The 12,155-nt window shown below is 49.9% G+C and overlaps 1 protein-coding gene across 3 annotated transcripts; it reads left to right on the plus strand.

The window, feature by feature from the left end:
* Nucleotides 1–2,124: 2,124 nt before the first annotated feature.
* NRBF2 (nuclear receptor binding factor 2) lies at nt 2,125–9,736 on the plus strand. Of its 3 annotated transcripts, none has more exons than XM_088130092.1 (4): nt 2,129–2,893; nt 6,528–6,612; nt 7,155–7,195; nt 8,316–9,736. In XM_088130092.1, the coding sequence occupies exons 1-4, from the start codon at nt 2,846–2,848 to the stop codon at nt 9,054–9,056; spliced, it is 915 nt and encodes a 304-aa protein (XP_087986218.1). In that variant the 5' UTR covers nt 2,129–2,845; the 3' UTR covers nt 9,057–9,736. The 3 variants fall into 3 exon arrangements, with proteins under 3 accessions (XP_087986221.1, XP_087986218.1, XP_087986224.1); XM_088130098.1 differs by lacking the exon at nt 2,129–2,893 and adding an exon at nt 2,962–3,278; XM_088130095.1 differs by lacking the exons at nt 6,528–6,612; nt 7,155–7,195 and having other exon boundaries at nt 2,125–2,893.
* Nucleotides 9,737–12,155: the final 2,419 nt, after the last annotated feature.

A 12,155-nucleotide genomic window follows, 5' to 3' on the forward strand; every position in this document is an offset into this window, starting at 1 on the left:
TTGCTCCCATGGGAATGCAAGCACCATAGCAAAATGGACTTCCTTTCCACATAATGCCCAAAATGGCTTTTCTTCACTTCTCAGGATTGTGGAGGCCCAAAATTGCTAACCTGCCCCAACTTTGCACTCTCTAGCTGGCTTTGTTGGGACTGCAGCATTTCAAGCCCAAGGGCTGAGGATTCTTCTAGGCTTCACCTCAAGACAGGGGAGGCATCCAACAGAAGTGCCTGGACAGCCAATGGTGCTCAATTCTCCTCTTGGCATGTGGAGCGCCTGGCAGAGTTTGAGAGTTTATGGCCCGGCCTATCCATAGGTGAAGTTTTTGAACTCCCAACTCTCAAAACCACATCACATCTGGCTGAAAGGGTTGCATTCAAAATAAGTTTCTGTTCATGTTTTAAGTGCACAAGACTCTTCTTTTTTCGCAACAGAATAATAAAGCTGATTCTCTGCAAATGGCTTAGTTTTACTGCCTCCCTATTCTTATAAAAGAAAAGGGGCAAAGAATTCAAGGGAACACATTTGTATCTTTTTTGTATTACATTAATTCTGGATGACATAATTTGTTTGCATATGGACGCCTGTGTCTATTTCACACTAAGGGCCCTCCAGCCATAAATCAATACATTTTGCAGCTGCAGTAAGGTCAACTGTTTCTTCCAGGAAAAAAAAGACCCATAATTTGGTCAGCAATAGCCAAAGGGAGCTCACAAAGCTGAGAACATTTTAAGTAGCTTGACAGTAGTAATTTGACTGCCACTGTAGCTAATAATCCACTGTATATAGAATTTAACTAGAACGAATTAGTCTGCAGCCAGATAATAAAAATATGCCATATAGCAAGCAAAATGAATCATATTTCCAGATAGATATCTTTATGGGACCATACCCGGCCTGTGAGATCTGGCAGGAGAGACAGGCTTGGTCCCTTCTGTGAGGGACTACCATCTGGTGGGGCTCAGGAAGGGAGCCTTTTCTTTCATGGTGCCTGCTCTCGTTCCTCCAGACCCTGCTGGCCTTTCGCACGGCAGTAAAAACTTGGTTTTGGCATCAAGACCGGAGCCCTGGTAATACGGGTGAGCCCATTTCTCAGTCTTGGCCATGTTAACTGAGCTTCTTGGCTGCTATGTTATTTTTGTTGTTTTTAAACTTGTTCTTTTTTACGATGTTTTTATTGTTTTTTTAACCGTTGGCTATCCAGAGTCATGTATATGAGATGGGTGGCCATAAAAATTTATTAAATAAATAAATTCCAGGCAATAGAAGAAAAATGCAGCTTTTCTGTTAAGTGCACCTTCCACTGTTGCATTCTATGACTGAAGAATGTCAGCACATCAAGTGAACTCAGTGCGGGGAGCCAAATCCATGCTCCAAATGTACAACGAGCACAGAAAAGGAGAGAGACTTGTCGGCTGCAAAACATCCATCCAAGAGAAACGCACGGGGCTCTGCGTAGGAAAGAGGTCGCGGTATAAACTGTCTTTACGGTATGAAAACGGGCACGCTGAATACATTCGTGCGACGGTAAAATGAAAGGGGTTTACGACGAGACTCAAGCACCTGCGTGGAAAAGTTCCGGATCAAAAGGCTCTGCGGTCCCAAAGGCAGCGTCCACAACACAATCTGAATGCGGGGGGCGGGGGGGGGCAGACGTAACGCTTCTCAGGCATCGTTTCAATTTCAAGTCACCGATTTCAAGCTCGCCCGTTCAAACGGTGCGCTCTGCTCGCACCTCAGAACGACCAGCCACCTCGGTCTGTTCCCGTTCCGGCTTTTCCACTCCGCTAAGCCCAAGCCCAGCGACGGAGGGCCGGCGCTGCTGGTGCGGGACGCGGGCCAGAGCGCAGCCCGGCGAAGGGTCGGGGGCCCCGGCCGGGAGCCGCCGTGATTCGCCCGATCGTTCGTAAGGAGCGCCAGCCGCGCGTCAACCCTTAACGGGCCGGCGGGGCGCCGCGTCGAGCCAGGCGGCTGAAAATCGCCCCGTGCGCGGCGGGCGGCGATTCCCGGAAGCGCCCCGCCGACCGGCCGGGCGCCCCTTCAGCCGCCGCCCCGGAGGCCGGGGATTGCCTCGGGACGGCCGCCCAGGGGAGGCCAGCCGGGGGCGGGGGCGCTCGGGCTCCCTCGCCGGCGCGGCCTGCGGCGGGCAGAGTCCGCGGCGTGGCCGGGGCGACCCTCCTTCTCGCCGAGGGCGCGGCTCCTGCCCAGAGGCGGCGGCCGGGAGGCAGGGGCGCCGCCGGGGGACCCCTCGCCCGTGGGGCGAAAGCAGCCCCGCCGCCGCGCCTCTGGGCGCCCGGCCCGGCCCGGCCCTCTCCGGCGCTCCTCCGCCTTTGCGGCGGACCCGGCTCCCGCAGGGGCACCGCCTCTCTTTCCCGGCGGCATCTCGCTCCCGCGCCGCAGGCCTCCGGATGCGGAGGAACTACGACTCCCAGCAGCCCTCGCGCCTTCCGGATGCGGAAGAACCGCGGCTCCCAGCAGCCCTCGGGAGGCGGGGGCGCCCGGAGGGTCGCCGAAGCCCCGCTCGGTAGCGGGGTGTGGCCAGTATGGAGTCTTCCTCCCCAGGCCGTTTCCCCCAAGCAGGAGGGGGCGTCAAAGAGCCCGAGCGGCCACCGGGAGGCCCCGAGGCTCCCTGGGGCGGCCCCGTCGCGGTGACGTCGGCGGCAGCGGGACCAATGGCAGAGGGAGCCGCCGGCGAGGCTGTCCCGCCAATCAGAGGCGGCGGGTGGCGTCCGGAGCCCAGCGCTGCCTGGCGATTGGCGGCCGCGGGCGGCGGCGCCGTGACGTCGCGGCGGGCGGAAGTGCGGGGGAGACGCCCCCGGGGCGGCGGGGAGGCCGCCCGGCGCCGCCGATGTGTCCGCAGCCGCCCATGGAAGCGATGGAGGGGCCGCTCAACCTGGTGAGTGCCGGGCCCGCGAGGAGGTCCGCGGCGAGGGGCCGTCCCCGGCGCCTCCCTCGAGGGTCGGGGCATGGGCAGGGCAGGGCCGGGCAGGGCCGGGCCGGGCCGAGGCGGTCGGCCAGGCCGGCGGGAACTGGGCGAGCGGGCAGGCGCCCTGCAGCGCTTCGGGCCCCGGCAGAGTCTCCGCGCCGGCAGAAGGGGTCCCGGAGACGCGGCGGCGGCGCTTCCTTCCGTCTCTGGCGACTTCCTCCTGGGCCCCGCCGTCTTGCTCGGCGCTGCCACGTCGGAGGCGGCGGCCTGCAGGTCCCTTCGCTGATGCCAGGGCGCCTGGCTGGGCTAAAGCACTCAGGGCCGCGCGAAGACCCAGGACGAGGGCCGGAAGGAGGTAGGGACCCATAGGCCACAGCTTCTCAGGGGCTGTGCGTGCTCCTCTTGTAATTTCCGAAGGAAATGCCCGACCGCCCATTGCTGGACAGCCCTCCGGTCGGCGGTTGTAATCTGTGGACCGGAAGTCTGACTCGCAGGCCGTGCTTTGTTCCTCGCTTGCCCGTACAAGCAGCCTCTGCCCCGCAAACAGTGCCCCGCAAACAGTGCCCGTGCTGGAGCTCGTTATTTTGAAGGGGGCTCCCTGAATTATGGCAAAATGCCTGACGGCCACCGCCTCGTGAGCGTCAGCGATTCAACTCCTGCAATCTGGAGCCCAAAATGCACTTTTGACAGATTCTGGCCCTCATTGGGTGTGGAAACATCCAGTAGGTGCTTCCGCTAAGATGCCAACGGAAAGGAGGATCCGGGTACTTTGCACTTCTGGAGAGTAGTCAGTTCTGAATCTTGTGTTTGTGGCCAAGGATTTCCCCAGCCGTTCAATAAACAGAAGGACAAGTGAGCGGCAGAAACCCTATGCAGCTCCTAATGAATACAGCAGTCAAGAGTAAAGGAGCTGCTAGACCTCATCTGGGAGCTGGGGCCCAAGATCCTGAGGCTTTTAGTCGTGGGTGATTTCAGTGTCTGTGTCCCGGGAGAGGGTTCCAGAGCATCTCGTGAGATTGTGGCCTGTCGTGGGCGATGGCAACCCTGGCCTACCTTCACTTTGAAGCTGATGAGACATCATCAAAAAATAGAGGATCCTAACGTCTGCTGGGGTCAGATTAGTTGCTTTTCATGCTGCGGCTTAGGTGAGAGAGGTGGTTCTTTCAGTAGTCTGCCTAGGTGGCTAACAGATCCAGAGGCGCTTGGGGAGCATCCCAACAACTTGGCAGGCAATTCCATCTGGTTCTTCGATCAGTGTACTGATGAGGTTGCTGCAGCCCCATCCCCCACTGGAGCAGCTCCTGAGTGGCTGACACGACTGAAAAGACCCCTAGAATGACAGGGGGAAAAACCCCAGAGTAGATAGGACCACGCCCAGATAGTTGCTCATGCTCCAGCCTACCCAGTGGCTTCTCTGTTGGTGTGGCATCCACAGATTCCTGCCTGGCAGGCCTCTTCAGAATAATTCTAACCCTGTTTTGGACCAGACTGCTACAGGCATGCCAGATGAATTGGCAGGTATCCCAGCAAAGTCATTCATATCCACTCTCTGTTGGGGACTGGCGAGGCACCCTTTGTGTTAGATTCTTTTGACCTTGTGGAAGCGGACAGGGTTCTTGTAGTCTAAATTCTGCCACCTAAAGTCTTGATCCATGGCCCTCCTGGCTGATTTGCATGGCAGACAGGTGTGTCTGGGCAGGGCAGGGCAGAAGTGGTCTCCTTCTCTGTGTCTCTGAGGATGCACAAGTTTTTCACAACTTTGATCAAGATGCTCCAACAACAGTAATGCAGGCCTTGATCACCCACCATCTGGTTGGAGTATTGCAATGTGGTTTGTGTGGGGCTGCCTTTGGAGATGACCCGGAAGCCCAGCGAGGAAAAATGCGGCACCCAGACTCCCACCATAACATCTGTCTTGATATTGCTGCCTCATTTCCCATATGGTTTCTGGGTTCAATCCAAGGGGTGGTTATCACTTTTAAAGCCCCCAGTGGCACAGCGCCAGGATGCGCTGGGCAACATCTGGCCAAGGTAGAAGTGAACCAAGAGAAGGCATGTTGTGGGTCCATCCCCCCCTTCTCAGGAGGGCTTCTCAGGGGCAGCCCCCGTTCTCTGGAATGCTCTCCCCCATAGGGACAGAGAATCCCAACCCCTTTGGCATTTTGTAAACTAGTCAGAGCAGCATTGTGGGCATTTGGCCCCTGGATTCATTTATTTTATTGGGCCCCTGTGGCGGTTCAGGTTGTATATGGGGGATTTTAATGAGTTGTACTGTGGTGGTATTATTTATGGCTTTGCAGCCTGCCCAGAATCTGCCTAGATTGGGGTGGGCTATAAATGTTATAGTTATATGCTGTTAGGAAAATCTTTTTTAAAATCAAAATTATATTTAGTAGCTGTGACACTAGCAAAGGTGAAGCTTGCAGAGTCCCAATCTTGGCCCACAGACAGATGTCTCTGGTTGTTCAACAGTGTTTCATCCAATAGAAGAAGAGCAGGGTGTGGTTATATGATAGGGTCAGAGAGGGTTGTAATTCAAGTATGTTAGTGATCAATCATCTATACTTAAGTCTTCACAAATAAGAATAGATGTAATGCTGTCATTTAGTGTTCTGATTAAATAGGCTGCAACTTTATGAATGCAGGATGGTTTGATCACTTCTGGAACAGTGCTTGATGGCTGTTAGCCAGGAAAGTGTTCAAACATTGACATGACTAATTTTTGCTTAGAAAGTTCTTTCTAAAATTAAGTTACAGTAGCAGGCAAAGCTTGAAGTTTATATTTATGTCAGATGTAAAGAACCAGTTCTTAAAGCAGCAGTTGCTTTTAGCAGAGAAACCAGGATGGGGGTTGGGGGAAAATAATTTTTCTTTGGGGGTCATTGTTTTTGAAAACAGCTCCGATCCAAAGTTGGTGAACATGTGCATGCTGTTGTTTAGTATATTAATTTTAATGTGAAAATGCCCTAAGTGGTACAGCTCTTAAAATTTTAGGTTCTGGGAGGAGAAAAATGCAAGGCTGCACAGACTGTTTAAAGTAAAAGTGCTTAGCAGCTTGGAGTTAATTGGAAGAAGAAATCACTAGGCAAGGTTTACTTGGTCAGAAGTAGCATAATTTCTCCTGAGTCTATTTTGGGGATAAATAAATGAGATCGTAGGTGCTGGAGGGGGGGTTACTGTGTTTTTCCCTTAGAAACCTGGAGAACTGGTTGTTTATAAACAAAACATTCTGGAACAATAATTTTGCATGAACAGATAACATGGGATGTGAGTTGTTTCATTTTAGAAGCACAGCCCTTATTTACAGATTAGATGTTTCCTGTTTCACAAGGGCTCTGGGTGTGTGTGTATGTCTCCTTTTGCTTTCCTTGTTTAACTCTGCCTCTCCTTTCTTGTGAGCCATCTCTCTAGTTCCCTTAGCTTTCTGCCTGCCCTCCTCAAGGCAGTGAGCATCCAGACAGGAAACACGTTTACTTTCTTTGGTAGAAAGCAAGTAATGTATGTGTCGTCACAGCAGGGTCAGTTAATCTGCCAATCTGTTTCATTAAAGGCATTCAAGCAGTAGCATGCCTTTTTGGAGTTTTAAAGATTTGGGTTTTTTTAGGCTCATCAGCAGAGCAGAAAAGCTGACCATTTGCTGGCACTGGGGAAGTACGAAGAAGCCATTTCGTGTCATCGAAAGGCAGCAGGTGAGCCATTGTGGGTGTTTGGTTGATCCCCCAGGCATCCGTAAGAATTCATTGTTAGCAAAGAGGCTCAGTTAGTGCAAAAGGTGTGGTAAGTGGGCGAGATCCTGACTGGGGCAGGGGTAAGGTTCACAACAAAGAGAAAAAGTGTGTCGTTGGCACACAATCACAGTTCTTACAGTGAATCAACAATTAAGTCAGTTGTCCTAAAGTTCACAGTTTAGAGAGTGAAGGCCTTCTCACAATGCTTTTTAAAGGGATTGCAGAAAGTAGCTTGACTGCCAAATTGTATTTCAAGGATAGCTTTAAGATTCTTGTTTTAAAATAAAAGTGATTTTCCATTCACTTACCAAAAGTTGCCATGAGGGGATTCCTCTTCTTTTGAATGAAAAGGACACCCTTTATCCTTCCTTGGCATTCTGTATGTACCAAGGAGCTTCAGAACCCCTCCCTGAGGGCGCCCATTCTCCAGATCATTTTAGACAGGGAACGGCAGCTACGCAAGGAGGCTTTTCTAAACTGTTACCATTTTGTGTCTCATACAGCATGCCTTTTGGAAGCGATGAAGTTGACTCAATCAGATCAGGTGAGGTTACCCTCTTGAATGGTAGCTCTAGGAATGAATCATCACCTGTGCGACTATAATACCAGCCAGGAACCTTCGCTAGAGCTTACGCTTGGGAAAAAAACAAGACATAGTAAGGAGGGGTTGAGAAAGAAATGACACGCATGAGGGGAAGACAGGGTGTCCTGTCCCTATAGGGATAGTGAAATACTAATTTTAGTGAACTTCGCACTTGGAAGAGGACAAATATTAGCGGGATCAGGGTTTGTGTGCCTTGCATATTTGTGGCTGTATCAAGAGTACTATTAAAAGACAGCACGAACTTACCAACGCGCCCATTATAGAAGCAGCAACGCTTCAGGACACCATTGCTCGCTCTGCCTTGTTTTTTTGCACAAGATGTGGATGCCTTGGGAGGAGTGAAGAATGACTGCAACTAGGGGTATAACGTGACAAGCAAACTACTAGCAATTTGGTACATTGCTGAGTTGGGTCAGTTACTTTTCTATTTGAGCACAAATGTTCCACAACATCATATGCAGCCTTGTGCAGGGAGGGAGCAGCTGTCAGTTAATGTAAGAAAAAAATTGTGAAATCATTTGTTAGCAACATCAGACAGTGGGGCTCTTTATTCATATTCCTGTGAGAGGAGCAAACTCACCGTCTGGGTTGGTGCCAGTGTCTCCAGGGAGGAAGATCAGCCATCTCCGGTTGTTGTCTGGAGGCAAAGGCCGGGGTTGGGGGAGGAGGCCCGACTTTACGTTGTTGCCATTGCTTGCTTTACATAAAAATGAACTTTAAGTAAAAGCAAAGAGGGTAGAAGCCAGATTTATGATTGATTTAGTAAATTGTTCATGTATATAAAAAGCCTGTGTCTAACTCAGCTATGTTTTGCAAATATTCATTCATTGTGAAAAAAATATCTTTTCTGATTCAAAGCAACTACTTTGTTTTTATAATTAGACAACATAGCAGATATATTGAGGTTTTTATCCCCAAGCTTCTAAAGCTGGAGTTATATTGCTCCAACTGGCTGGCGCTATACAACTTTTGATTATTTGAATGCTGAAACTCATTCCCTGAGAAGCTGATAAAGGAGACTTTTGAGACTGAGGTGCGTTCTTTGTTTCTTCCTTGGCAGGCCCAGTTATCCCTAGAATTGCAAAGGGACAGTCACCTGAAACAGATACTCCTTATCCAAGAGCGATGGAAAAGAGCAAGAAGGGAAGAAAGATTAAAAATACACCATCTGGTGGACAAAGAGGGTGTGACCCACCTGCAGGCCTCTTCTAGGTCATCAGCTGAGGAACCTGATAACCAGCATGTAGTAACTCCTGCCAGCCTGAAATACAGCCCCTCCTTGGAGAAGGAGGTGAAGGGGTTCCGTGGCGTCTTGGACAGGGATCCAGATACGTTACTCTTTCTGCTTCAGAAAAGGAAGGAGCCCTTGGAAGTGTGCATGAAGAGCAGACCTCCAAAGGATGACAAGATGAAAATGGAAGAGCAGGCCACCAAAATTGCAGTCTTAGAACGGCATGTGGAGATGCTGTTAGCTGAAAATGAGAGATTGAGGCGGGAGAACAAGCAGCTGAAGGCTGAGAGAGCCAGGCTGTTAAAGTCTCCCCTAGAAAAGGAGCTGGACGTAGATGCCGACTTTGTGGAGAAGTCAGAGCTATGGGGTCTGCAGCAGCTCTCGGAACCTGCTGCCGCCACTGCCGCCGCTGCTGCTACTACAGCCTCCCCCTGGCAGAAATTGGCCACCAATGCTGGGAAGGCCAAGGACATTCCCATCCCCAACCTCCCTCCATTGGACATTCCCTCCCCGGAGTTCCCTCTGGTAGAGCTCTCAGAGGATCTCCTGAAGGGGCTGATGAACAGCTAAGGGAAGACCACTGGGTGGATTCCCCCCTGCCCCCGGACTTCATCACGGTCAGAGAGGGATGCTAGTGGGACAGCCATAGCTGAAGGGCAGAAACCTTAGTGACTTGGTCACTGAAAAAATGCATGATGTTGAATTGGTGAAGCGAAGTTATACTGTTTACCATCGTTGGTAAAAGCTGAGTGCTCTTCCTTCTCTCTTCAAGCCAAAGGACTGAAGGGAGATCTGAGCCACAGTCCTGCAGGGCTCCCTTGAGTATTCTTTGGATGCAACGGGTCTCTCTTGTGCCAGAAAATAATGTAAATCCTGCATGGCACAAGGTGACAATTTTGACAGGGCGAGGCACTTTCTATCACGCATTGGATTGCTGTTTCTTTTAATTATGCCCAAAAACGAGTCAACAGATCCTTGCTTCTGTGTGCCACCCTTTGCACTCCTGGCTTAAAATGTGATGTCAGCCAATCAGGAGTCATGCTAAATTTCCAGGTATTTTTAAGGACCCAAATTTAATTCTGCTGAAATATTTTGATTTGTTTACATAATCAGGGTGCTTCATAATTTGTTGCCTGTATAAGAAACAATTAGGCATTGTTTTAAAACAAATATGTAAGGAAGAACAATTGTTGGTGCATGATAGGAAGTGATAGTTGACAGAGAATAAAATGTTCCGGGTCTGTCTTGAATCATGTATTTGTTCTTTTTAACATGCAAGTCTTGTGCTTCATTATTTCAGTATTGGATAAGCTATTAGCCTGTCTTATACAGTAGGGTGTTTGAAGGTCCCAGCAGAAATCTTTTTCAGTCCAGCTGTTTGATAGCCTATTAATCCAAGATGACAAGGATTAAATCAGGCACCTATTAATGTTCCTAGGCTATGGTTCTTTCTCTGAATATCAAGCTATTCCATGGACATTGAAGCACCCATGAAGTCTCCTTTCTCTGACTTGCTCTTCCCCTCCTCAACATTTCTTAGTATTATTTGTCAATTGATCTGCATTTTCTCTTCCAGTTTTTCCCCACAGTAACAGTCCTGGGAGATGTGCTGAGTAGAGAGGTGTGATTGGACCCACATCCAGTAAGGTGCTATGAGCCTCCCAGTTCTAGCTTAACACCAAATTCTTTTCTGGGCAAAAACATGTAGCCCAGTGAAGGGACTGTACTTTTTAAAGAACTGCTTAACTGCAGTGGGACAACAAAAACTAGGGGTGTGTAAAAATTTTATTTTGAATCATTTTGAGCATTCTGGAAACTCAGCAGAGCTCAGGTTACCTCCCAAATGCTCGAAATAGCCCGTTTCACGTTCTAAACAGCAAGCTTTACTTTCAGTTGTGCATTTTGTGAAATTTGTGGAATTGGGAGGCCCTGAGGAGGATGAGACAGACCACGCCAGAATTAAGACAGTTGGCTAAAAATGTCTGGGGATATGGGCTCCCAGAGAACTCCCAGACTAGGCAGAATAGAAAAGAGACCAAATAATTGTCCACAAGGGAATTCCCCCCGAGTAGCCTTAATGTACACTAAGGTGGATATCTGGGTATCAGTCCTCCTGTGCCATGGAGAAGAGCAGGTGGCAAGAGAAGAATGGCTCAAGAAGTGAGCCAAAAACAAGGTTAGGGTCTGATCTGGTGCTGGCTTCAGGAGCAATGCCATGGGCTTGTGGGAGGACTCTTGGTTTATGATACAGAGAACCTCAAAATTGGGGACAGTATGGGGTCTATAGAGAGCCAGTTCGGTGTAGTGGTTAAGGTACCAGGGTGGAAATTGGGAGACTGTAAGTTCTAGTCCTGCCTTAGGCACAAAGCCAGCTGGTGGCCTTGGGCCAGTCAGTCTCTCTCTGTCCTAGGAAACAGGCAATGGCAAACCACTTCTGAAATCTTGCCAAGAAAACTGCAGAGACTTGTCCAGGAAGTTGCCAGAACTAAGCACTGACTTGAAGGTGTGTGCATGTGTACATGTGTGCACATACAGGTCTGAAGACAAGAAATCCTTGGCTCTGGTGCAGCAGGCATTGCTGGAGCTGCAGACCCAGGGCCAAGGTAGGGCAGTAAATCCTCCTGCTAAGGAAGTTGCTACTGGAGCAGCTGTGCTCTGCCTGGATCTCTTGAAGACCACCTGCAAAGGAATTTGCTCTGGGTCATGCTGATGCTACCTGCAGGTAGGTATGAAAGGAAGAGTTTGTTTATTGCAGCTGGGCATTGCGTTTCAATTCCGTCTTCTCTTATCCTTTATTCCTTCTGAGGGAATATTTGAAATTTCAGCTAACTGTCCTTGTAACTGTCCCTGCCCTTCCTTTTTCAGGCTCTGGTCTTGAGTTTTGAAGCGATACCTGTGAATTCAACTCAAGTTTCTGTCTGATCTTAGTGAATTGTATGTTGCAAGAATTTTGCACTCATTGCAAGCTGTACCATCCTTTCTCATCAGAAAACAGTGTTATATTGCACCACATCCTCTGAGAGGGAGAGAGGAGGAATGTCATTTCATTCACCGTGATTCTATAGGCTCTAAAATGTGATATCTGGGGTGATATGCTTCACCTGTTGCAGGGTTTAGGGACACAATAAAAATACTTTGGGGGGGCCAGGCAAGGCGTGGATTGTTAGGTTACAGTGGTACCTCAGGTCACGAACGCTTCTGTTCACGACCAATTCGGGTCACGAACAGCACCGTTTGCAAAATTTTGCTTCCGTTCGCGAACGCCGGATCGGGTGACGAACAGGATCCATGGCCATCTTCCCTGCCGTGACACGTGGTCGTGGCTTCCTGTAGGGAGGGGGACTCTCCCTCCAAGCAATAACCGCCTCCCCACCCGCCTTCCTGTCCTCCACGCCAGAAGTCGCGTCGAGCAAGGTTAGCGTTCTCTCTCTTCGTACTGTACTTTGTGTCGTATTTTTGTGGTTTTAAAAAAAAACAAACATATGGTTCAGAATGGATTAACCGTATTTACATTGAACCTTATGGGAAAATTTGATTCGGGTCGCGACCAATTCGGGTCGCGACCAGAGTCGCAGAACGAATTAAGTTCGTGAACCGAGGTACCACTGTGAAATTTGGTATTTTCACTGTTACGAGCCGCCTTGGCAGTAGAACTAGAAACTTAAGAGT

This window comes from Python bivittatus, unplaced genomic scaffold, assembly GCF_059951505.1.
Source record: "Python bivittatus isolate LINGU-HERP-01145 unplaced genomic scaffold, Pbiv_v1 ctg000050_np1212, whole genome shotgun sequence".
Classification (NCBI taxonomy): domain Eukaryota; kingdom Metazoa; phylum Chordata; class Lepidosauria; order Squamata; family Pythonidae; genus Python; species Python bivittatus.

What these genes read in the sequence shown, in the direction of transcription:
- NRBF2 (XM_088130092.1), top strand. Translation starts at nt 2,846, where the DNA reads ATGTGTCCGCAGCCGCCCATGGAAGCGATGGAGGGGCCGCTCAACCTG. An exon ending in GTGTCATCGAAAGGCAGCAG is followed by an intron (nt 6,613 to 7,154) that starts GTGAGCCATTGT and finishes TGTCTCATACAG; the next exon opens with CATGCCTTTTGGAAGCGATG. An exon ending in AGTTGACTCAATCAGATCAG is followed by an intron (nt 7,196 to 8,315) that starts GTGAGGTTACCC and finishes CTTCCTTGGCAG; the next exon opens with GCCCAGTTATCCCTAGAATT.